Raw genomic sequence first — 24,261 nt, 5'->3', positions numbered from 1 at the left:
TCTCTGCCATCTGGTAGAGTAAAAACAGGATATCGAAATTGAAATGCAGACAGTGTAAATGGCATTAAATCAAAAAGCCTGCATACTTTAGCTAAGACTTTTCGATTATTAGTGCCAGTTATGCACATCTGAATTAGGGTCCTGACGAAGAGCTCTTTGTATATTTTTCCTCCACGATCCTTGGCCGAGAGGTCGTTTGGGACAGTTCGGACTCATGCTATTTGTTTAACGTCGCACCGATATAGACACGTCTTATTGTGACGATGGAATAAGAAAGGGATGGGATTGGGAAGGAAACGAAAATTAAGAGGCAGCCCGAGCATTTACCTGGTGTGAAAAAGGGAAACCACGGAAAATCATCTTCAGGACTGCCGACTGTGGGGTTTGAGTCCAGGATACCCCGAATGCCAGCTCACAGTTGACTCAAACCATATATCTAACTCGCTCGGTAGCCCGTTCTCATTCTAGCGCTCTTGTCAGCAATTCAGCATAACCCAGGAGCAGTGGAGTAGTGCCCAGGACAAGCCGTTGTTTTTTTTTTTTTTTTGCTAGGGGCTTTACGTCGCACCGACACAGATAGGTCTTATGGCGACGATGGGATAGGAAAGACCTAGGAGTTGGAAGGAAGCGGCCGTGGCCTTAATTAAGGTACAGCCCCAGCATTTGCCTGGTGTGAAAATGGGAAACCACGGAAAACCATTTTCAGGGCTGCCGATAGTGGGATTCGAACCTACTATCTCCCGGATGCAAGCTCACAGCCGCGCGCCTCTACGCGCACGGCCAACTCGCCCGGTAGCCGTTGTTTTGGTGCCCCCTGTAAATATTATAGTCCCTCAGAATCTGTATTACTTTTTTTTCGCAGAATGGAACTTACAAATTTTGTAGTAAGGTCGATGTCTGACTAGGGAGGGTACCTCTTGCTCTGAACAGCAGGCCTCTGACAATCCATCGATTGATAGGTATTTTGTACTTTGCTAACCGGTAAGGGAAGCATGGTACATAAATAGCTTGTTTTTCTGGGTCCACATCCTGAGCCTGATTGAGTCTCTTTCAAAGCGAATGGTGGGACCTTAGGCCTTTGCTTTACTGTCCTTTCTATGATGTCAGTCCTCCGATTAGAGTAATCGGTAGAGATGCTGTGAACCTCCTCGTGAACCTCCCATCCAGCTGTCTCGAGGCTTGAGCAATGACGTTCTTACACTGTGGTGGCGGTGGTTGCATATTAGCTCAGTGTTCCGGCAGAATCCCAGCACATGTCCAAGGGTTTCTGTCTCGATGCAGCCATTTTGGCGGCAAAGGGTTGTGTTGAATGACCTACCGGGAAACGATCTGACTGCGGTGAGGTTGCATGACATCTTCGCTGCGTTTATGTACTCAGAAGAGAACAGAGGTGATTTATGAGACATCCAGGAGTTTGCTTTCGGGCAGTCTGAATATAACACCAGTGCACCACTCCCTTTCCTTTACGTGGTGAAATGAAATGGCGTATGGCTTTTAGTGCCGGGAGTGTCCGAAGACAAGTTCGGCTCGCCAGGTGCAGGTCTTTCTATTCGACACCCGTAGGTGACCTGCGCGTCGTGATGAGGATGAAATGATGATGAAGACAGCACATACACCCAGCCCCCGTGCCATTGGAATTAACCAATTAAGGTTAAAATCCCCGACCCGGCCGGGAATCGAACCCGGGACCCTCTGAACCGAAGGCCAGTACGCTGACCGTTCAGCCAACGAGTCTTTACGTGGTAACTGGCACCACGACTGAAAGGATCGATTTTTCATAATTTCACGTAGTTTTCCTCCCTCCAGTTTTGGGGGAAGACTTTGTTTATGAATGTCAAGTCTTGTTCTTTAGGTAATTTCCTTACGTACTGTACAGTAGATGAACATCCTGAATATGGAGTAAGCGATTACAAATATTATAATGCTATACACTGGCTTCCCATTCTGCGCAAATTATCCCCATCCCTCTGACCTTTCCGGTGCTATACAGCATGGAATTCGGAGTAGGGAAGATGAAAGATTGAATAATGATAGGAGGTACAAGTAAGTGGAAACGGTTCAGAGACTTTTTGTCACCGCTTCGCTCCACAGGTTTTAACCCATCAAAGAGAGTAGAGCTTTCCGTTTAACTACTCTGTGTGTGTATGTATTTTTTTTTCTTAGAATCATCTTACGTAAGTTTACAAGCCACTGAGCAGCAGAGGAAATAATGACATAATATTACTCATGTGTAACATACAAGAGTTGCATAGCTTCCTCAGACACGAAAGTGGCCTTCTTTAAAAGTAGTGTTGCCCCTGGCTCTTCAGCAATCAACAGCGGACAAGCCTTAACTTGAGTATTCTAAAGAAGGTAGGTACCGTAAAGATAGAATCTAATACCAGGGATTGGATTATGTACTTTTGACGATATAGTATACAAAATGATAATTAATAATAATAATAATAATAATAATAATAATAATAATAATAATAATAATAATAATGCCCCCCTCTGTGGTGTAGTGGTTAGTGTGATTAGCTGCCACCCCCTGAGGTCTGGGTTCGATTCCCGGCTCTGCCACGAAATTTGAAAAAGTGGTACGAGGGCTGGAACAGGGTCCACTCAGCCTCGGGAGGTCAACTGAGTAGAGATGGGATCGATTCCCACCTCAGCCATCCTGGAAGTGTTTATCCGTGGTTTCTCACTTCCCCTCCAGGCAAATGCCGGGATGGTACCTAACTTAAGGCCACGGCCGCTTCCTTCCCTCTTCCTTGTCTATCCCTTCCAATCTTCCCCTCCCCCACCAAGGCCCCTGTTCAGCATAGCAGGTGAGGCCGCCTGGGCGAGATACTGGTCATCCTCCCCAGTTGTATCCCCGACCCAGAGTCTGAAGCTCCAGGACACTGCCCTTGAGGCGGTAGAGGTGGAATCCCTTGCTGAGCCCGAGGGAAAAGCCAACCCTGGAGGGTAAGCCGATTAAGAAAGAAAGAAATAATACAATACAAGTCATTAAACCAGAATGTCTTTATGGATCAGAGACGCTAATTTTGAACAGGAAAGCAGACATTGACAACACTTAGGAAAAGGAACACAAAATCATAAGAAAAATTCTAGGTCCGACGGACAATACCAAATTAGAGGCAGGCAGGAGATCAAACAATACACAAAATAATATTCACAGTGACATTAAAAAACGCAGGATAAGAATATATGGACGTATTAAAAGAATGCATCCAGACAGACTTACCAAACAAATAGTCGAGTTCTATGAAAACAGGAGTAAAGCCCAAACAGCCACAATGAAATGGATTGGCGAAATCAAAACCGATTTGAAACAGGCAGGAATTACACCAGCAGATGTCCAATCTTCAGATCCAAAATTTACAAATGGCAAGTTGACAAAGAGGAAAGTCAAAAAAGAAGAATGGAACAACGTGGTCTGAAGACAGAAAGGCATCTCACAGTAAAAGAATGAAAGAAATATGGGCACAAAGGAAGGCAAATGCACGCCTCTAACTACTTTGCGTAGTCCTATTAGCCTTATAATAGTAATGATAATAATAATAACCTTATTGGCTTTTTTGCTTTTTGGAAACGCCAAGTTGCCGGAGTGTCGTTAAATCTACCAGCACAAGGCTGGAGTATTTGAACACCTTCAAAATCCACTGGACTAGGCTGAGATGGAACTCACCAACTTGGGCTCAGAAAGACAGCATTCTAGCACGCTGTCTGGCTGAACAAAACGATAACCTACACAAAGCAATTTTGACATTACTAAAGCCCGGATTTTTATGCAGTAACAGGTTAGACTGCAAACTAATGAGGTTAGTAGGAAGTGTCGGCCACCCGCTCTTCCATAATGTAGCAGGAGTAACATAAATTATAGGGGTCCTGATGGGTCGTACCCCTAACGTTTACGCAAACCCCTTAGCATCGTCGTTGTGAAGGTAGACTATATGTACTTGCTACACGCTTCAAAAAATTTGCATTCTAACCTGTTAATGCATAAAAATCCGGGTTCTAGGCATTACTAAATGGCTACGAAATAAAACATCACAAGCAGTACGCAATGCTAGAATCAGGCACGCACGTACGTTGTTAAGGGAGAATACTAGATCTCCTATCGCATGGAAAGAAGTAGGAAAAACAAAGAAACCACCATCTTATTGACGTATACCTGGACTTGATAGCTTACATATTTTACCACTCCTGGACAAACAATTCAAAGAGAGAGAAAACATAAAACAGTAAATAGTAATTACAACTCCCCTGCACATGACAGAGAAATATTGTACTTTTCTCGTGTCACTCCCTCGCACATTAAATAAGCCATATTTTAGAAATATTACGTACCATAACTCATATATAATCATTCACTAATGACCGGCGCGTTTCCCTTCTTTCCTCCCTCGCCTTGTCGTCCTACGCCCTAAAATGTTCAGCACCAGAAGACATTACTGACGACCAGCCGACTTTCTCAAAAACTCGAGAATACACGGCATACCAACTACTTGGAAACACACAATATTCTCGAGGAATATCAGTCTTGTTTTCGATACAACCATACAGATAATACTGCAGTACTTAAGGTTATAGACGACACTTGGAATGCGAAGTTAAAATCCCAGCTGTTCTTGACTTCTCTAAGGCTTTTGACACAAGTGACACAGATATACTATAGTTTCCAAACTATTTAAGCTTCATCTTTCGACGGATAGTCTCCAATAGATGAACTCATACGTACCTCTGCGGTAATCAGCAGTGTTTAAGAGGTACCTAACCGTAATGAATATTCATCCCGGCAAACTGTAGAGGTAAGGGTCCCAAAGGCGTCTGTCTAGGGACTGCTTTTATTTCCGTCTATATCAACGACATTACCTTATCTGTTAGCTTCTACAGACATCGCATGTACGCCGACGATTTACAGTATTATGGTACTACATCAGCACTGTGAACCGGAAAGATTGACGAAACTGAGAATTTCAATAGGGACTTACAGGAAATGTGTGAATGGACTGACACGCATGGACTTATACTAAAGGAGTAGCTTCGGGTCGGAAGGAGTAGAGTCAGAACAGAGGAAATATTTAATAATGATAGGTACAAGTGAGTGGAAACAATACTATATGCAGTTCAGGGACTTTCTGTCAGGGCTAAGCTCCACAGAAAGAACCCCTGAAAGATTAAAAAGAACAGAGCTTTTCGTTTAAATATTATGTGTGTGCTCTTAGAATCATCTTACGTAAATTTACAAGCCACTGAACAGTAGACGAAGACTTCTTTCAGGAATCATAAACACCCTTACATTACCAAAACTTTACCTCCAAAATTCACCAACTGGTTTCAGTGAATCAGTCAGAGAACTTGGTACCTTATTATCATAGACTAGCTGATTTCATGAGAGCAGTACATAATCAGTAGGTCCCGGATGTTTATGCAGTAATAGGTTAGAATGCAAACTTACTGAAAGGAGTAATAAGTAGAGTCAACCCATACGACGGTAATGCTATGAGGTTTGCATAAACATTAGGGGTTGGGCCCATTACAACCCCTAGAATTTATGTTACTCCCACTACATTACGTTAGAGCGGACTAGTCGACATTTCCTACTAACAAAATTGTTTAGTAACAAAATTACTTAGTAGGAAATGTCGACTACCCCGCTCTAACGTAATGTAGTGAGAGTAACATAAACTCTAGGAGTTCTAATGGGCCGAACTCCTAATGTTTATGCAAACCTTATAGAATTACCGTCGTCCGGGTAGACTCTACTTATTACTCGCTTCAGTAAGTTTGCATTCTATCCTATTACTGCATAAACATCCGGGCCCTAATAATCAACGTTCCCAGAAAAGTATTTGGGACGTTCAACTCACTTTGAATATTGTGGCGCCGAGCAAGTGGCCGCGGGCTTGGGTCACGTAGCTATCAGCTTGCATTCAGGAGATAGTGGTTGCGAAGCCCACTGTCGGTAGCCCTGAAGATGATTTTCCGTGGTTTCCCATTTTCACACCAACCAAATGCTGGGGCTGTACCGTATCTGTGTCGGAGCGACGTAAAGCATATTGAAAATAAATAAAAATTAAGGAATATTTATTCTCTCGAGTATTAAAGGAACGTCCTATTTTCAGTTTGGTTTGATATAGCACTGTCCTGTCTTGTTCCTGTAATAAGGTCTTCATCAGTTAGTCACTGTTGTTATATCTGTAGATAATAGGCTCGATCCTGGCTGAGGCTGATGGCATTTGACGATGTTTAAGTGGGACAACTCCGTGTTGTTGGCTTTCAGCACGTCAAAGAACGTTTGCGGAAGAAAACTCCAATGTTGAGATGTCTCTTGAGATCTATAACAATTAAAAGGTCATCAAAGAAGCATTATTATTATTATTATTATTAAACAATTAATTATTTTTATTTATTTATTTACTCGTGTCAGAAGCATATTTAATCATACAGTTAAAATAAGGTGATAATTAGACTATTTACAAAACTTACAAAAATGGACAAACAAAGGAAAATTGACCAAATTTACTATACATCTAGATGGTGTTTCTCCAAAACTGAGCCACACCTATGGCATTGTCATCAGCAAGCATTAAATCTTGCTCTGAACATGAAAATGGACAGAGAGAACATTTATTCATGTGGTTTACTGTTTGTTCTTCACCGCAGTCGCACTTGCTGTCCTCTGATGTGAAGCCCCATAACTTAAGTGAGGACTTAGCCCTGCCGACACCAATTCTTAATCGGTTAAGGACCTCCAAGTTGTTCACGTGGCTCCATCCATTCTTGCTGCTTAGAATACCACAAGGAAAGTCTTGCCTTATCTGGTGGTCCTTTCAAGGGCTTGATGTCTGGAGGAAACTTTTCCTGGATTTCAGCCTAGATTGAGATTGATGATGACCAAACAGCGGGTGAGCTTCAACGTTCTCAACCTTCAGTTGTTCTTGATCAGCAGCAATTTCTCGACGAATACTTGGAGGTGCAATGCCAGCAAGACAGTGTAGCTTCTCAACAGGGGTAGGTTTCAGGCATCCTGTGATTAATCTACAAGCTTCATTCAGGGCAGGGTCCACAGTCTTGGCGTGGGATGATCTATACCACACAGGGGATGCGTATTCGGCAGCAGAGTAACACAGAGCCAATGCAGTGGTTCTAAGAACTTGTGCCTTTGCACCCCAGTTTGTACCTCTCAGCTTCCTCAGGATGTTGTTTCTGGCACTGACTTTATGTTTGATGTTGGAACAGTGTTTTTTGAAAGTGAGAGAGCGGTCCAGCGTTACCCCTAGGTACTTTGGGGTGAAAGAATGTTCCAAGAGGGTTCCATTCCAGGAGCTATGTAATTTCCTTGATGCCTGTCTGTTTTTGAGGTGGAAAGCACAAAGCAGAGATTTTGACGGATTCGGCTTTAGGTGGTTAGCCTTGTAATATGTGCCTAACTCCTTCAGAGCGCCGTCAAGAGTGAGTTCTACCTCTTCAAAAGTTGCACACTGGCAGGCTAGTGCAAGGTCGTCTGCATATATGAAACTTCGTGTTTTGTTAGGGAGTGGTTGGTCATTGGTATAAATATTAAATAGCAATGGAGCCAGTACGCTTCCTTGGGGCAATCCATTTTTCTGTGATCTCCATCTGCTTCTTTGTCCTTGATTAAACAATTAATGATCATCACCTATACTTTTTAATGTATAACTTGCCTGGTATCACATGAAATGTTACCAGAGAATTTCTGCATACAAAATTACTTGAAGTACTATGGTACTTCCGGGCATATCCGAGTGTTACATTGTAACTAAGTCCAGCCCTCTCTGTTACCTTTCCTCTCTGACCTTTGTTGGTGGTCCTCAAGCCATCTTTGGCTAGATAGGCTGTCTCGTCATCAACCCCAGTTCTTCAACATCCATTTCTTCTCAGCTCCAAGCGAGTTTGTTTCTGCTTCCTAGATTCGTCAAGAGGGTATGCTTTAATACTCCCTGAAGGGCCATCTTGATAGATTTTCAATCTTGATACAGGATGTATACGAATGTCAAATAGAGACAGAAAAAGGAAAGAGCCAAACATAAAGATGAATATATCACAATACTGTGACCTTGCATTCAGATGATGGTGGGTTCGAACCCCCACCATCAGCAGCCCTAAAGATGGATTTCCATGGTTTTCTATTTTCACATCTGGCGAGGGCATTAGTACAGAGGAATGCTATTTCCTCCACTTGTTCTCTGAAGGGAGCTCGTTTCTGAATGTAAAACATTGTTTCCTGGCTCTGTTAGGATTTTGCCTAGTTAAATATTTGGTATCATTGCTTGAGACCTGCAACAACTAACTGAGCAACTCGGATACCCAGATGGTGGGGGGGGGGGGGGCATGATTAACATGAACAAGGACGTGTGGAATGATGAATAATTATTAATGTAAATATTCCTATATACTAACATTGGTAGCCTCCAAGGCTTAGGCGGCAGCACGCCAGCCTCTCATTGCTGGGTTCCGTGGTTCAAATCCCGGTCACTCCATGTGACATTCGTGCTGGACAAAGCACAGACGGGACAAGTTTTTCTCTGGGTACTCCGGTTTTCCCTGTCATCTTTCATTCCAGCAACACTCTCCAAGGTAGAACTTGCTTCATAGAAACATTTTCTGGTTAAATGCCTCACTACTGTGCACTGTTTATTTCATGATATGAAATGTGAAAAGCTCTACCACCAGATGTATCACCTGGACAGTATCCATTACAAAATATAGTTCTATGAAGAAATATCTTCTTTCTAATCTCAGTTCTCCACCTTCTCCAGATCTGAAGCATTAGAACAGCCTCCTTTTATCCATGCTAAACTCCACGTTTCAGTGTAAAGGGATTTAACATCTAGTAGGAGAATTTCTGGGGAGGAGAGGGGGGCAAAAGGACATTCTTCCTCCTAAGATCAAAGTCTGCTGAAACATGCTGAATTCACCATTGTTTAGTTGCAATGGCTAGAATACTTTTTAGAAGAATCCCCCCCCCCCCCTGCTTTCTTTTTGTCAGAAATCAGGACCTGCATGAGACACTGCTGAGGCTGTAACTTAATTAAGGCCACAGCTGCTACCTTCCCAGTGCTAGCCCTTTTCCATTTTTGCATCACCAGAAACGTTTGACATGTAAATGCAACATAAAACCACTAATAAAATATTAATATACTTAAATACAAGTGGTAAAATGCAAGGAACTCAAAACAAACACAGTAAGAGAAAAGAATCCCAATGGGACTGTAGTATATGAAAATGTGGAGATGTTCCTTGTCCTTTTGTGTTGTCATATTTAATCTTCAATTGTTCCCTCTTCCCATAGGGACACCATTACGTGTTCCTTTTCATGTTACTATGTTCTGCGAAACGTTCTTTGTATTTGTATAATATACAGATGCTCTAAAACTAAAATAATTATTTTTGTCTTTTTCAGAAGAATGGCACCTGTGTTCAAGAGAAATGAACCTGCTAGTGAGGTGGAGGTTGCAGAAGAGGAGATGTCAACGCCGTCACCTCCACTTCTTTCAGCAGAGAGGTCTCACAGTTTACAAACAGTCCCCACATCAGGTGGTAAGTCTTAAATTGTCCTCATATGAGGAAACCTAGTTTATTCAATCATTTAGTTGTTGAGCTAGATGAGGGAAAATCTCTGGTTGTTAGACTCCTGTTTCATCTATATAAGGGCCAATGACCTAGATGTTAGGCCCTTTTAAACACATCATCATCATCATCCATATATGGTTGTCAAAGAAACTGCATTATCATCCTAAACTTGAAGGCCTCTTTTGCCTCCATGTTCAACTGGTCACTATCTCATCAACTGTCTTCCTACCCTTTTTTCCAGTTGGTTTAAATGAATGTACCTTAGAATTTGAGAATCACCTATTTGAGATACATAGTGAAACTAAGCCATTCTATAATCAGTTACCATATGGTGTCTATTATTAATTGGTTGAGAAGAATACAAGGAAAGGAGGAGGTACCTGCAATGTAAGGCAAGCAGGAATAGGTACTAGCATAGTTGGGGATGTAAGAGACCTAGTTACAACAGTGCAGGAGAAGTTTAAAGGAGCAGGGATTGTTATCATTGGGATACTGCGTAGGAGGGATAACTACTGCAGGGTGATCAGGGATTAAAATGAGACTATGGAATGGGTATGTCAGAAATTGGGAGTAAGATTTGTAGATCCTAATGAGTCTGTAGAAGACAGGGATCTAGTGATCTGAACTCAGGTGGCAATCATTTGAACTACTGATCTGCTTTTAAGACTGTCGCCCAGGTGGCAAATCCCTTAGCAAATATGTATATAGTATATCTTTAAATAATATCAATGTTGTTGGAAGTTTATCAAACATCTACCTTGGCAAATTATTTGAATCCCTCAGTTATCTTCCTATGAATGAATGAATACTTGTCCGAGTTAGTCCACCTGAATTCCAACTTAATCTTCATATTATGATCTTTCCTATTTTTAAAAACTCTGTTCAACCTTATTCATATATTAATACCATCCCTCCACTGACAGCCCAGAACATACTGCTTAATCAAGCAGCTCCTCTCCTTACTCCCAAATCTTCACAGCGCAAAGACTAACTTTATAACAGAACTTGTTTACTTGAAATCTCCCAGAACAAATCATGCTCCTTTCCTTTGGATCTGGTGACGGTCCCATACACTGAAACCATACTCTAATTGGACTTAAATGCCCTCTCCTTTACATCCATATGACAACCCCTAAATACCTTCATAACCATATGAACCTTCATAACTCCCCCTTATTTACAACCTTGTTCATGTGATTACCCCAATGAAGATCTTCCCTTATGTCAACACCTAGGTACTGTGATTCCCATTCATTCCATCAATACAGTAACTAAAACTGAGCTGTCTTTTCATCTCAGTTAAACTTACAACATGACATTTCACCCCTTTTATCAGCATACCACTTTCTGCTGTCCATCTCACTAATTTTTCAAGGTCTTTCTGGAGTTGCTCATGATCTTGTAAGTTATTTATTATATGATGCTTGCTTGTTGTTTAAAGGGGCCTAACATCGAAAGTCATCGGCCCTATTTATTATATGCTATACGGTATCTGCATCATTGAGTTCTTTACATATATCAAGGAAAACAAAGGTCCAATAATCCTAGACACTTAACACTGAGAATTTTCTTGAAAATGACAAGCAATTTCTTTGCCTCATTTGTTTCTTGACAAAGAATCCTTGTTTGTAGGATTCTTATTTCTTGTTTTGATGCATACAACCTCCTCTCCATATAATGAACTTTTCTTTAGAATACCCTTATAGAACAATTTAAAAAGAAATTAGAGCCTAAGAAAAGAAGCTCAGCTTTCTGCACATAATATCACATTAAGCAGCGAGATTGAACTTCAAGTACAAATTCAGCAATATGTTTACAGGGAAATAACAGACATCCAAGAAGTAAAAATAAGCAAGAATAAAAGTAAAAAATAGTGAAATAAAGTGAAAGATGTTTTCTTCACTCCAGCAAGCTGAGTGCGGTTATGTACGAGCCTCCTCCAGTTTGTCCTGTCAATCCACAGATGTTGTTCATATATGCAACACCAGTTTACATCTCTAATTTCAAGATCCTCGAAAATCTGCTTCTCACAAATATCATGAGGTCTCTTAGTCTCTTCCCAGCAACACTGTGGTCAAAGTACACTCTAGGAGTCCTCTGTAGAGCTATTCTTTTTAAGTGACCATGCCATTGCAATCTCTTTCACTTCTATGGTCTCCAGCAGGCTTATTTCCAACTTCTAAAGTGATGCCACCCAAGCAGTCTGCCTTTGATGACGATGCTTGTCGTTTAAAGGAGCCTAACATCAAGGTCATCGGCCCTTAATGGTACAAAATGATACGAAATGTAATGACAATTTAAAGGTACAAAATTCATCCACTGACCAGAATTCAAAACCTGATGAATGAATTGATGAATATGAATTTAAAACAATCAGTGGATCCAACCCTCAATGCCTCATCTTCCCAGAAATGATATTACTAAGGGACTGCTTCCAAAAAATAATCCTGAATCGATGATGCTTGTTGTCTAAAGGGGTTCAAAATTCAGCTCAACGATCCCTCATAATGGCACGTATCGCTAGTAAAGTAGAACCATGGTATTTCTCAAGTTGCGGTACTAATCAAAGGTAGCGTACACTCACGGTGTTCCAAACATTATGGTACTACTCACAAGTATTGTACGTCGTACAGGTAACACAGACCTATGGTGTTTCCACATAATGGTGCCACTCGTAGGCAACACAAACCCATGATGCACCTCACATATGTGTACTAATCACAGGGACTTGTACTATCCAGTGGTGTTCCTCACATAGTAGGTACAGATCACAGGCAATGCCCAGACCCGTGGTGTTTCTCACATAATGGTACTAATCACAGGCAACGTAAGCCTGTGATGTTCTACATACAGTAGTATTAATCACAGGTACTGGAAACCCACAGTGAACCGCTCTCTGCTGCTACTAATCACAAACCTATTGTGTACCTAACATAGTGGTACTACTCGCAAGTAAGGGCGACCCATGGCTTTCCACACGTGATGGTACTAATCACAAGTAATTTCATGGTTCTAATTTAATCATCCCTTGGTTACCCATTTTAGTCGCCTCTTTAGACAGGCAGGGGATACCTCGAGTGTATTCTTTGTCTGCATCCCCCACCCACAGGAGGTCAGTCTGCCTTTAATTTTGACTTTGCAATGTTACTGTTATCTACAGTATGCAGCAGAATAAACGTCACTAAATTGTTACTCTTCTGCTGTCCATGTTTGCCTGTTCATAACAGTTTTTGAAGTTAAATATTTTAATGAAATCAAAAATTAAGGATAATGTGTTCTACATGGTTTTAAAGTTAATATTGTCAAGTTTCTTTTACAGATGAGTGCAGTTTAATATGTGGCCCATTTGTGGCATGTCATATATCCAAACGATAATCGACCTCTTGCCACATCCTAGCCAGCATGCCTGGGGTGATGGTTGCCACTGAAGGGTTGATCACAGCAAGCAAGTAGCATTAGTTAACTCAGATTAGATCATAACAATACCGGTAACAATTAACAATCTTAACAATTAAATACACATCTCAAAAGGTTTTATGCATGATGCGAGCGCTGCAGAGCGTTGACACTGAAATGACCGAGCAACGGCCTGACCCTGTCAGTGCAGTGCAGTGCAGTGCAATGGTGATACCACATACCTAGAATGGAAGAAGAAGAAGAAGAAGAAGAAGAATATTCATATTTTCTTCATTCCAGCAAGCCGGGTGCGGTTATGTACGAGCCTCTTCCAGTTTGTCCTGTCCATTCACAGATGTTCGTGTATGCAACACCAGTTTACATCTTTAATTTCAAGATCCTTGAAAATCTGCTTAGTGTGTTACATGGCTCATAGAAACCAGAACACTTGTTACTGTAAAGGGGAACTTTCAATGCCAGTGTGGACAAAACCATTCATCAATGGCTTCGTGCTTTTAAAGAAACTGGAAGTGTTTTGAAACAAAAGTAGCCAGATAGGATGGATGTATGCCATGCCACAAATGGAGCACATATTGAACTCCACTAAATTGTAAAATAAAAACTGACAATATTACCTTTCAAACCATATGTAACACATTTCTGATTCCATTAAAATATTTAACATCAAAACCCTGGAGTTCTTTCATGGATAACCTGTATCTCATAGTAACACTTCCTGCTTAAAATACAAAGTAACTTATATTTAGTAACAGCTAAAATTGTATAATGGAAAGATAAATAAAACAGTCTATTAAATTTAGAGAAAATCACAAAGGATGGTTTCTTAAAATACTTATTCACAATTTTAAGTCAGAAAGAGCAATGTCACTGATCAAAGATTTTGGTAGGTGGAATGTCTTGCAGAACTCAACAAATTTTTTAAGTATTGTACCCTCAGTAAGCCTGTATGTCTCTGATCTTTTTTAGGTTATATGCTTGCTTGTAGAATGGAATTGTGGGCTTCTCAAGATCAATGTCATCAGGTTAACTTGTGGAGGACCGAAAGCAGATGGTGAATTCAGTGTTGTGTTGATTTCTGCAATTCCGGTTCTCACAACAGAAGAAAATGTGTTTGTTGTGGAACATATGCCGGACGTCAGAATGGGCCAAGTTTGCTTCTCATTAAAAAACAGTACTAGGAGTGATTAAGAAAGTAGTAACAAATAAGAAAAATATGTTGGCTGTTGTTGACAAGTTCCATCATACGGAATCAGTCTTATGTCAAGAACTGTCACTACAAATGAGAATAGTGGATGATATCTCCAACAGCTGTTACAATCCCCAAAACATAATCTATGACAGATATGGCTGAAGCTCTGTTTGAGAAATAGCTCTGATCGGTGGATGGCTAAAGAGCTGAGTGGATTTGTGTACTGCATTCAAGCTGCTCAGTGTCTGACAAAAAGGGATGAGTGAGAAGAGTGTTGTCCATGACGTACAAGAATCCAGATTTCTTCTGCAATATACAGTTTTCAGATGAAAGTAATATTCACCTTCACGGCTACATCAACCGACAAATAACTTACATTTTAGGGTTTGAATGGCCTGAAGTCATTACACAGAAACCACTACATAGTGCACATGTTACGATTTGGTGTGCTGTGTTTGGTCATGGAATATTTCGTGGACCAGGTAGTCTATAGACAACTCATTATTATCACATCCATGTGAGAATTGTACCATTTTGGTCACACCAGAAATGTACCCCTCCATCAACAAGATGAAGTTACAGCCCAACATCACAGGAGAATCACTTAACCCTTCTGCAATGACACTTTGGGGATTGTTTAATTACAAGTAATAAATCTCATTGTTGACCATATTGGACATCAGATTATGAACATTAAAATAAGAATAATAAATTACACCCCCTTTCCAATACTTATCTTTCCTTATATTTAGGATATAAACATTACATCTGGTGTTGTAAGTTGGGACATTTTTTGCTTAACTCTCGTAAGCATCATCAGCCGAAATAAATCTTAGCCTAAAAGTTAGGTCAGGGCCCCAAACCTAGTGTCCTTTAAATATATGGTACCCTAAGATTAGACATTTACATTATAGAAAATCAGAGAGGCTTAAAACTAGTGTGAAAACACATAACAAACTGCATCATGGCTACGAGAAAAATACACAATTGTGTTGACAGAGGTTAAAAACATAGAGTACAACATAGAGCTGGTAGTGAAGTAATTTAAAATCATATAGGATATCATTGCTATCAGTCAGTCAATAAGAATATTCATACACAAAAATGATTATTATATTCATTGGAATGAAGAAGGTAATTAGAACGGTTGACTAATTCAATCTCATTCTTGCATAGACACGTGAGTCGTGTACAAGAAATCACATATTGTAGTTGACTTGGAGTAGTAACACTTCAAACAGGATTGATCACGCCTGAAGTTGCTTATAGGTAGAGGCCAATATCCAGTTCCTTTAGAATAATGGTTAAAGCCAAAAACAGGTGTCCTCATTTTTGCTGGGAGTACAAGATCTTGGCTGGAGAAAATAAGATGCAATGAGCGTGATTTGAAGTCTCTTATGTTGGAAGAGCGTTGACTGGTCACCTTAGCCGCTCGAGGGGGTCTGGTAAGCGTCTGCCCGTTGCTACGTGTGTTGTATCAGTGTGTTTGCTTGGGCGGCGAGATAAGTATTGGTAAGGTGGTATAAATTATTATTCTTATTTTAATGTTCATGATCATCTAATTTCTAATAGAATTCTATTCCTGTACCCTTCCTGTTTCCCAGCAGGGTTGAGCAGACCAGAACAGTCAGCTGTTTCGAAACATTAGGAGCTTGAGATAGAGTGTTTCAGTATACACAGCACACAGAACTGTAACTGCGTGAAGAGGTAACTTAGTGAGGCAACTCGGCACGCTACGAGTCAGCGGGAAAGTGCCTGTACCAGACATGCTGTGTGTAGTTACAGACAGTGTAAAGCTGAATGGAACATGAAGGAACAGTTGGAACACTGAAATTCACACCCAATAATCCTATTTAAAAGCTGCTTTTAGGTTAAGATTTTGCATTCAATACGAAATATGGTATATTTTCACTAATTGAAATGTATTGGCCTGTACTATGAGTAATTAGGGCCAGGATAAACCCTATGGCACATGAAAAAGCAGTTGGAACTCTGAAATACACACTTAAAAAATCATGTTGCTTTTAGGATAAGAATGTTTTGATTCACTCTGAAATACACCTGTCACAATTACACTGACAGTAGATGTGTTTACAAATATCACAAGCAGAACTCCAATGTAACATTCTGCAAAGTTTACCATCTTTTGTACAGTATACAATATGTTACTAGGCTTCAATGAAAACACTCTTACAGAACAATTGAAAACAAAACAGAACCATTAAGTTATTCGCATGTACCGAAGGCCAGTGGCCAGTACAACGGACTCACAGAACAAAGAGGATGTGACAGAACACAGAACACTCCAGCATGTTGTGGCATACAGTCAGCTAGTGGTGCTTTTGACGGGACAGCAAGTTCCGTTTGATAATGTTTTGAAACAACTGACACTCAGTGTTCTGGAACAACGGAACATAACTGTGCACCAGCACAGAGTGATGAATCAGGGCCATAGTGCCCAACCCTACTTTCCAGATCTTACGGCCCCAGATGCCTATATATTGAAAGAATCAGTTTGCAAAACAGATGGTCCACCTACAAATATTCCCCAATTACACAAGAAGATAATGTCATTTATATGCCCTTATAGCAACTTTTGTTCATCAGCATGTTCAATAATCTTCAGAAATGTTATGAACAATGTGAGGCATGTGGCATGTGATAATGCACATTTTGAACACCTACTGTACCAACGCAATTAAATAACACTTCAGTGTCATTTGTTTATCTGCATACACCAATAATGAAATGAGAATTCTACTGGGTGGATGCTATGGTCGATTTAATTTAATTTTGTCAGGTGACACAGGGTGTGCCATGGAGTTATCTATAATGCCAACAACTATATGACCATCCAAAAATCTATTACCTTAGCCAGGATGGACTCTCAAACTTTGGATCATCACTTCACCACTTATCCAATGAGGCAGCTAATGAGGAGATAACACAACGATGCAAAGGAGTGTTGTTAAAGAACTATTTTGCTGCTATTCAGATAAATGGAAGAAGTCATATATGAAGAGTAAAAAACACTTAACAGGTTAAACAAAATAATAAGACATAATAATGTTAGTTTTTTACATCCCATTAACTACTTCTATGGTTTCCAGAGACGCCAAAATGCCGGAGTTTGGGCCTGGAGGATTTTTTTAAATGCGCCCGTAAATCTACCAACATGAGGCTGATTTACCTGAGCACTTTCAAATACCCCCGGACTGAGCCAGGATCGAACCAGCAAAGTTGGGCTCAAAAAGCCAGCACTCTACCATCTGAGTTATTCTGCCTGGCAGGGAGATCGAGGGTGCATTAGAACCACACTGATTTTTCAATGAGTTTATCCTATTAAGTGTTTCTTTTCATGACCATGTCTTTATATGTATACCGGGCGAGTTAGCCGTGAGCGTAGAGGCGCGCGGCTGTGAGCTTGCATCCGGGAGATAGGGGGTTCGAATCCCACTGTCGGCAGCCCTGAAGATGGTTTTCCGTGGTTTCCCATTTTCACACCAGGCAAATGCTGGGGCTGTACCTTAATTAAGGCCACGGCCACTTCCTTCCAACTCCTAGGCCTATCCTATCCCATTGTCGCCCTAAGACCTATCTGTGTCGGTGCGACGTAAAGCCCCTAGCAAAAAAAAAATTATATGTATGACTTCATTTGGCTCATATTTGTTCCTTTCTATTACTTATATTGACGTCCAACTCATTGGCTGAATGGTCAGCATACTGGCCTTCGGTTCAGAGGGTCGCGGGTTCGATTCCCGGCCGGGTCGGGGATTTTAACCTTCATTGGTTAATTCCAATGGCCCGGGGGCTGGGTGTTTGTGCTGTCCCCAAAATCCCTGCAACTCACACACCACACATAACACTATCCTCCAAGACAATAACACGCAGTTACCTACACATGGCAGATAAAAAACTTATATTGACATATGGAATTAATGTGAACAATATCCAGAGAAGAAAGCAAAATATGGGGAGTGAAAATGAGACATTCTCAGGAAAGCAGGAAAACAACGCACGATGAACATCGAGATATGGGAAAAATTTGGAAAAGAGGAGCTGGGACAGAATAGAGATCAGCAGACTGAGAAAGTATTCACACAAGAACAGGATGGAAACAATGAGAATCCCAACAGCAGTGCTAGAATAGAAGATGATAAATTTCCAACTTCTTTGAAATCATTTAAGAAAAGACTACATATAGTACCCAGTGCTGCCTTGGTACTTATTTCTATGTTTAATTTTACGATTTGTATTAACTGTTAATTCCAGTCTAGTAAACCAAGAATAACAGCCAAGAAGATTTGTCGCACTGACCATGCGTCACCTCATAATCTGCATGCTTTTAGGCTGAGCAGTGATTGCTTGGTAGGCCAAGGCCTGTCAGAGCTGTAGTGCTAGAGGCAAATCAAAAAGTAACTTACACTAGCTGGCTGTGAGAGCGCGCTGTGTCTCGTGACCGTGGCCATTGTGGAGCAAGCTACAGTAACTGTTGACATGTCCGATAGGAAGGTTGGTGTGGTATCCTGTCGTGGTGTGTGCAGAGCAGGCTAGGCTCCATGGCACATCAACTGGATGTTCACTCCAAATTGGAGGTGTGTTGAACAATCAGATTTCTATGGGCTAAACGGCTCAATTGCACAGACATTCATCGTAAAATCACTGCTGTATATGGTGAGTATGCATTTTCTCACCCAGGTATTGTAAAGTGGTGTAAGCAATTTGACGCTGGAAGTATGGATCTCAAGGACGAATATCGCGAAGGCAGGCCCGCAACATCCAGTACTGTTGCAAATGTTAACCATGTGGATGGGATCATTAGAGAGAATCGGCGCATAACACTGCAGGAAATTGCCAGCATGCTGAACATTTTGTACGGCGGTGTGTTCTCCATTGTTCACCAGCACCTTGGATTTTGTAGACTGTGCCAAAGATGAGTCCCACGTCTGCTCACCGAAGTTCACAACAGACATTTCCAGTTGTCACTGGCATTTTTGCAATGGTATTCTGTGGAGGGCAACGAGTTTCTGCGGCGAATCATAACAGGTGATAAAACGTGCGCCCACCACTTCACCTCGAAACAAAGAGAACATCGATGGAGTGGGTGCACATCACATCACCACAACAAAAGAAGGCCAAGGTCCAACCTTCAACAGAAAAGGTAATGGCAACAGTGTTCTTTGACATGGAGGGTGTGATATACATGGAATTAAAGAAAAGAAGAGGGGAAAATTGAGCGCTGGTGTGATTTTGTTGTACGATAAGGCAACATCTCACATAGCCTGCTAAACATCCGAACTGCTGCAGCAATTAGGTGGGAGGTATGCCATCATCCTGCATACAGTCCAGACTTAGCACCAAGAGGATTATCATGTGTTGAGTAAGCTGAAAAAGAATCTCGGTGGAAGACGATTCCAACAAGATAAGGAGGCGAATGCAGTCGTCTTCAGGTGGTTACATAGCGCTGGAGATGATTTCTTTACATCCGGAATTAAAAACTTGGTTGATCATTCTGACAAATGTTTACAGTCTTTTGGGGACTATATGAAAAAGTGAACTTACATTGTATGTTGTCATACGTAAGAGAGGTAACCCTTTAAGTTACCTCTCTTACGTTCTCAGTTCAATATGGATATAAGATGAAATTCTTAAATTTAAATATACGTTGTCATAGCCGTGTTGCCTATGTGTAGGTGGTTTCATAAATGGCCATAATTTGGAAGTGTAACTTACTTTTTGATTTGCCCTCGTATGTGTGAAGTGAATTTTTGTAGATTTCTTTAATGTGACGTTGACATATTTTATGAAGTATTTTGTAGTTTTAGACTTATTGTTATGTGTTTAACTGTAAGTTTTAGATGAAATGGAATGGCGTATGGCTTTTAGTGCCGGGAGTGTCCGAAGACAAGTTCGGCTCGCCAGATGCAGGCCTTTTGATTTGACTCCCGTAGGCGACCTGCGAGTCATGATGAGGATGAAATGATGATGAAGACGACACATATACCCAGCCCCGTGCCAGCAAAAATTAACCAATTATGGTTAAAATTCCCGACCCTGCCGGGAATCGAACCTGAGACCGCTGTGACCAAAGGCCAGCATGCTAACCATTTAGCCATGGAGCTAGACAAGTTTTAGATTAATTTATTTCACATTAAATTTTGTCCTTGTGGCAGTCATGATTGTCTGGGAAGTAGCCGATACGTTCAGATTCATAATGTGAATAAGTGAGAACTGTTGGTATTTAAACATCACTCTACAGATATATTTTACACAATTCCAACTGCCATTGGGACGATCACTAATCAGCCACGCGACCCTGAAAACTGTAGATTCAGCATTAATCTCAGTCATTTTGGACATCATCCTTTTTTCATCCTTTCTCACCTCCCATGCCAAAACGGGGTGAACTTGGGCTTAAACAGCATCAATAGTGTCAAAATTCATTTCAGTCCTCCAAATACTATGGAATCAACACTAATATTGGTCATTTTTTATTATGTTTACGTGTTACTGCCTTCCTTAGGGGTATCAAATCTGCTTGAGAGCTATGCTGGAACATAAACAAATACATCCATAATCTTGGTCATTTTTGACATTTTCTTTCTTCACCCCCTCCACATCGCCATGCCTATGGATTGGACAAAGCTGCTTTTAGTAATTTTTTTTTAATATATAGACCAGGTAAACAATGGATAGGGAATCTACCTCCTGGAGAACAGCCCTACATGCAGATCAGTGGCGATTGATTGATTGATTGATTGATTGATTGATTGATTGATTGATTGATTGATTGATTGATTGATTGATTGATTGATTGATTGATTGATTGATTGATTGATTGATTGATTGATTGATTGATTGATTGATTGATTGATTGATTGATTGATTGATTGATTGATTGATTGATTGATTGATTGATTGATTGATTGATTGATTGATTGATTGATTGATTGATTGATTGATTGATTGATTGATTGATTGATTGATTGATTGATTGAAACATTTTATGGCCAACATAGTTTTAATGTAATTTTTCTTGTAAATTGGTACCGGTATCTCTATGATGACGACCTCACTCTATGTTATGCTTTTTGTTTGAACAGAATTTTCATCCACTGAACTTCCAGAGGGTACAACGTCTGCCCCAGCACCCACCAAGAGTAAGGCTGAGGAGGTTGGTGAACAGGTCGAGGAGATCACCAAAGAGTTGGCACACAAGTTGAACATCCCAACATGGGCGCTGGTTGCCATCATTATCGGTAACGAATTCTATTCTATAGATAGTTTGTAAATACTTACAATTCATTCTGAAAACAAGTTGGTATATGATTAATACTGTATGGTATCTTTTTATTATGTTGTTTGGTTATTTATGTAGTTTTTAGCTTTTCACTTCGAAGTACTTCTATAGATTCCACAGGTATCAGAGAATATCTTTTGTTGTTGTTCTGACGATCCAACCAGCCTTCGAGCTGAGTACTTAACACATTTAATGGCAAACACGCTGATGGAAATTTTAGCTTTGTGTTACCGCTACAGTGAAGCATGTATATAGATGTTTTCATTAGCTGCTTATATTTTCAAGAAATGGGAGCCAAATACAATTAATTACACATTCATAGATAAGCAAGAAGGATTGGGAAATTGAATTTTGTTTTGGAAAGTGATATTGTTTTTTTTTACTGAAAATGCTTTGGCTTTTAATCATATGATTTCTCCATGTTGATGATAATAGTAACCAATAGAGGGCAAATACTTAGGTCCCATTCACAATGAAAATGAAATGTTAACATAACAGCATAAACTAACGCATGTAATTATCGAGATGAAGGTATTTGCAATGACAATGCAAACATAAATAAGTACTAGCCAGTGAGAAAAGAGAAAAAGTGAAGTTTTATGCTTTATAGCTGACAGCTGATCTAAAATGGCTGCCTGTGGCCAAATAGCAAAATAGGTACAGTAATGTATGTACACTAACATAAACCACTTTTTCTTTTTAACTTTCTTTCACAATTTAATATACAGTATGTAAAAGTATTGCTCACAAGCACATCTGTATGATTTGGTTTCTTTTTTGTGTCATACAAACAGGGATGAGTCTGATAAATTGCAACCAACTCTTCCATCCAAGGATGCCACTGTGCAACGGTGAACATCTGAACAGCAGTGCATTCATCCTGACTGGCTGATTCTTACGTCGCACATAAACTTAAATGTATACGTTTAGATGTTGCAGTATGAAATCAGCAGAGATGGTGACATCTTGTTAAGGTAGCACATGGTCTTCATAGCTAGTGATTGCTGAAAGATAATGACAAAAATGTATCTTCACCTTGGCCAGACTTACAGCAATAAACCAGTATCCTGATGACAGGGCATCACATACTTTTACATCTGATGAGCTTCAACAATCTCATCAACTGTTTCAAGTGTGGCCTCACCATCAACACTCAAAAAACAAAAATTCTTTGACAACCTGCCCCACTAACACCCATAGTAAGTATTCAATATCACCATTAAGATTCAACAGAAGAACAAGTTGCCCACTTTTCATACCATGGAAGCACCTTGTCTAAGTGATGTACCAGTACTTAGAAACAGAATGTGGAAAACAGACTGTGCTGCTCACATGGCATTTAGACGACTACCTGAAGGAGTCTTCAGAAAAAAATATTTAACTGTCTGTATCAAACTCATGGTCTACCATGCTGTAGTAATTTCAACACTAATTTATGCATGTAGAGTCTGGTCCTTACACTGCCATAAGATAAAAAAGCTTGACTTCTTCCACCAGTAGAAACTCTGCTCCATTTTGATCATGAAGTCGGAGGACCATATTACCAATCTTGCAGTTTTAGAGAAAGCAAGTATGAATCGTTTGGAAGCTCCTATTATTTATCATATACTCAGATGGACTCAATATGTCCATTATATGAACAACAAATTTGCCAAATTTGATACAAAATACTTTGTTAATTAAGGTCAACCTAATCAATACTTGTATTACTCGTGATAAGTTACAATTGGTCAGTACATGTTTTGGCTGTCTCAAGCCATCGTCAGATGACAAATAGTCTATGGTAACTTTGCTCTGATACAAGTCCCTGAGATGCCCCTTTGAGGTGCTAGGAAGAACGGCTAAAACAAACCATGAAGGAGACCAATATAAACCCACAACCTGGGAAACACTTGCTAAAGATCACTTACTTTGGTTGCAGTCCAACCCTACTATTGTCGAACTGTTTGAACAAGAACATCACAGACATGAAGAGTCCAACCAGCAAACACCAAAGCTTCACCAAATCCAACTACACTGTCCACCTTCAATCAACTGTAACCTGCTGGATGCATGTTCTATAGGTTTGTTTAGTCGCCAGAAGTTTGCATATAAAGTAGATCGAGTATGAAGTGGTTTGTTAAGTGGAAAAATTGTATATTCGGAGATGAATTACAGCCAACAGCACCAATGGTTCTATATATCTATAAGCTTATTTATTTCTTTATTTCAACAATTAAGTTTATTTTTTTGTGTTAATGCTTTTTTGGGGGGATTTTCTGAATGTTCATAAATATCTTTTAATTTAATGAATCTTTTAATTTATTTGGAGTGTTATTATGAAGTTTTGATACAAGAATAGTTTTTTAATTCATTCTAATTACCTAGGACATCTTTACCATTGCAAATCCTCCTATTCCTGAAGATAGTGACTATCTGACTGCTAAGGGACATTGCTGCTGGTTTCTCACCAAAGTAGTTGCAGTTCAAATCTCTGACTCTGCATGTGAGAATTTTTAAATGAATAGTCATGTCCCTGTGATTTAAAATACACAAAATCTAGCAGTTGTGGCTGTGACATTCGAATGGCTTCATGCCAAGGCAGCCGTGAGTCAAAATCCAGTAAATGTATGCAAGATTTTTAAATGAAAAGCCATGCCCCTGTGGATTCCATGTAAAAATTGGAGGTCCCATGGCTATGATAATGATAGCAACATGCATGAAAAGCTACAAGCTTGCTTTACAACCGGAGGTCACGTGGCTATGATCACAATAGCCTATCTATTTTTAA

The 24,261-nt window shown here is 40.2% G+C and overlaps 1 protein-coding gene across 4 annotated transcripts in view; it reads left to right on the top strand.

The window, feature by feature from the left end:
• The window catches only part of Syt1 (Synaptotagmin 1), a 327,591-nt gene that overhangs the window by 164,297 nt on the left and 139,033 nt on the right, over nt 1–24,261 (top strand). For all 4 annotated transcript variants that reach the window (XM_067153882.2, XM_067153879.2, XM_067153880.2 and 1 more), the window contains exons 2-3: nt 9,416–9,552; nt 21,295–21,450. In XM_067153882.2, the coding sequence (XP_067009983.1) occupies nt 9,420–9,552; nt 21,295–21,450 (289 nt within the window). In that variant the 5' untranslated portion in view covers nt 9,416–9,419. The remainder of the gene's footprint in view (nt 1–9,415; nt 9,553–21,294; nt 21,451–24,261) is intronic.

The sequence above is a fragment of the Anabrus simplex genome, chromosome 9 (assembly GCF_040414725.1).
Source record: "Anabrus simplex isolate iqAnaSimp1 chromosome 9, ASM4041472v1, whole genome shotgun sequence".
Classification (NCBI taxonomy): domain Eukaryota; kingdom Metazoa; phylum Arthropoda; class Insecta; order Orthoptera; family Tettigoniidae; genus Anabrus; species Anabrus simplex.
Note: the sequence above shows the minus strand (reverse complement) of the source record. Positions and strands in the feature narration are given on the sequence as shown.